Raw genomic sequence first — 2053 nt, forward strand, 5'->3', positions numbered from 1 at the left:
AGTTTTAAACGGAAAAGTTTACTTATTCTAACAAACATTGCATTAATATTATTAGATTGAATTAATTAAGTTTATGGAAAGTTTTTTTTCTTTCTCTGAAATGGTGTAATATTATCACATCAACTTTCAATTGGTTTCTGCTTTTTATTTATTGCCACCCACAATTCGCAAACAAAAAACAACACCAACAACCAATGAGAAACAATAGATCACGAGCAATACAATTGTTTATTTTTATGGTCGCCATAACAACAAATACAAAATATTTTATATTCAATTAGTTTCTACTTTGTTTAATTTCATAAAAAAATAATTTAATTTTGTTTTTATTTTGCTATTTTGTTTAGAGTTTTAAACGGAAAAGTTTACTTATTCTAACAAACATTGCATTGATTTTATTAGATTGAATTAATTAAGTTCATGGAAAGTTTTTTTTCTTTCTCTAAAATGTTGTAATATTATTTTTTTTGTACGAAAAAGTTTAATGCAGTTAGAGATGATAGATATTTTGTTTGAAATTTTTGCACTTACCATCTTTGTTCATGCTGGCTTGAAAGCACTTGTGAAGTCTGCAGGCTCTACACTGATTCCTGTGCGTCTTGTCGACGGGACAGCGGCCCTTCATGTCGCCCGTCGCTTTGCAGGTGTACACCCTGTTTCGATGGATGCTGCGTTTGAAGAATCCGGAACAACCTGAAAATCCAATTCAGATGTAATTTGAATAAAGTTATATAATTTGAATTGCATGCAGTAATGATAAATTAAACTTTGATTTTAGTTGTGTGTCACGAATATTTGATCTGGTTCTTAACATTAAATAGTCCAGATTTATATATTGTAATGTAAAATACATGAATGTGTTCTCACCGTCGCAACTGTAAATCCCATAGTGTTTTCCGGAACTCCGATCACCGCACACCTTGCAGGGAATATCAAGTAGTCTGTCGCCTGAAAAGTTAACAAGAATAATAGAAGGATAGATGATAGCATTTGTTAAAACTGATTATTTTGAAATAAGGTAATTTTTTATAATTTTTGTATTTTGTATTTCAAATAGGGATGAGTTTGGTGAAGAAGAGATGATGTTTTGTGGACTTGTTTATTTCTTGGCTGCAAGAGATGGTTGGATGGATGGAGTATTTAGCACGCGTTGTTGTCGTTTGCAAACCAACTGTGGACACTGGAGGGAATTCACACAAACAGATCCGATGGTAATCCTCTCCTCTCGCCTGGACGAAATCCCCTTTGCCAGTCGAGAATTTACACATCAAAGGAGGACATTCGAAGACAAATAGGTGGATAACATATATATATCTACGTTTCTACTTGTGTATGTATATATATATATATATATGGACAGTCTGGTTTTGATCGTTTTCTTTTCATTGTTGAAGATGATCGGATTCATTCATTACCTGTGCCCATCCTCCGGCCTTGGCCAGAGCGAACTTTTCCCCAGATGGAGGAATCAATTTTGGAGCCGTCGATGGTTGGGTGGATGCGCCGGGCGCCCGCTACTATTTCCACCTGCACGGACGAGCGATAATGGTTATGATGATGATGAACACAGGTGAGTGATGACTGCAACTGAAGTTACGTAAGCGCGTAAGGTGGTAATTGTGACGACGGTTGGTAGGTGGTGGTGGTTGCGTAGGCGGCGATGGTGCTGTGTGCGGAAACGCGACTATCCGACTGATCGGCGGAGGCCGCTTTTCCACCGGCCCCGTCCGCAGGCCATTTTGTCATGTAACCCCCCTACCTTTCGCGCGGAGTGGGGGTGACTCCGACCACCCCCAAACACACACACACACACACGCGCTTCGCACTCCAACCCCTCCAACACGCCGCCAGACATAGTTCTACCCTTCTCCCGACACACACACACAAATACGAAAGAAGAAGAAAAAAACAACATACACGTATCTTGGGTTGCACAACAATACTCCCACAACAACTGGAAAAACGTCAACCGTAAACTTCTTTTTCCTCTTTTATTTCGTTGCTCTTTTATTTTTATCTTTCTTTTTACACAACTCATGCAACATCTCAATTG

The 2053-nt window shown here is 38.3% G+C and overlaps 1 protein-coding gene across 1 annotated transcript; it reads right to left on the bottom strand.

Moving 5' to 3' along the window:
- Positions 1–531: 531 nt before the first annotated feature.
- Positions 532–1678, bottom strand: LOC108564838 (nuclear receptor subfamily 2 group E member 1-like; the record flags this gene model as incomplete). Its single annotated transcript, XM_017923996.1, has 3 exons — positions 1416–1678; positions 868–948; positions 532–693 (listed from the first exon to the last, which is right to left on the bottom strand). Coding segments are annotated over exons 1-3 (253 nt in total), but the record flags the coding sequence as incomplete, so codon positions are not given.
- Between the last annotated feature and the right edge of the window lie 375 nt (positions 1679–2053).

Source organism: Nicrophorus vespilloides, unplaced genomic scaffold (assembly GCF_001412225.1).
Source record: "Nicrophorus vespilloides isolate i.1.1-1 unplaced genomic scaffold, Nicve_v1.0, whole genome shotgun sequence".
NCBI lineage: Eukaryota > Metazoa > Arthropoda > Insecta > Coleoptera > Silphidae > Nicrophorus > Nicrophorus vespilloides.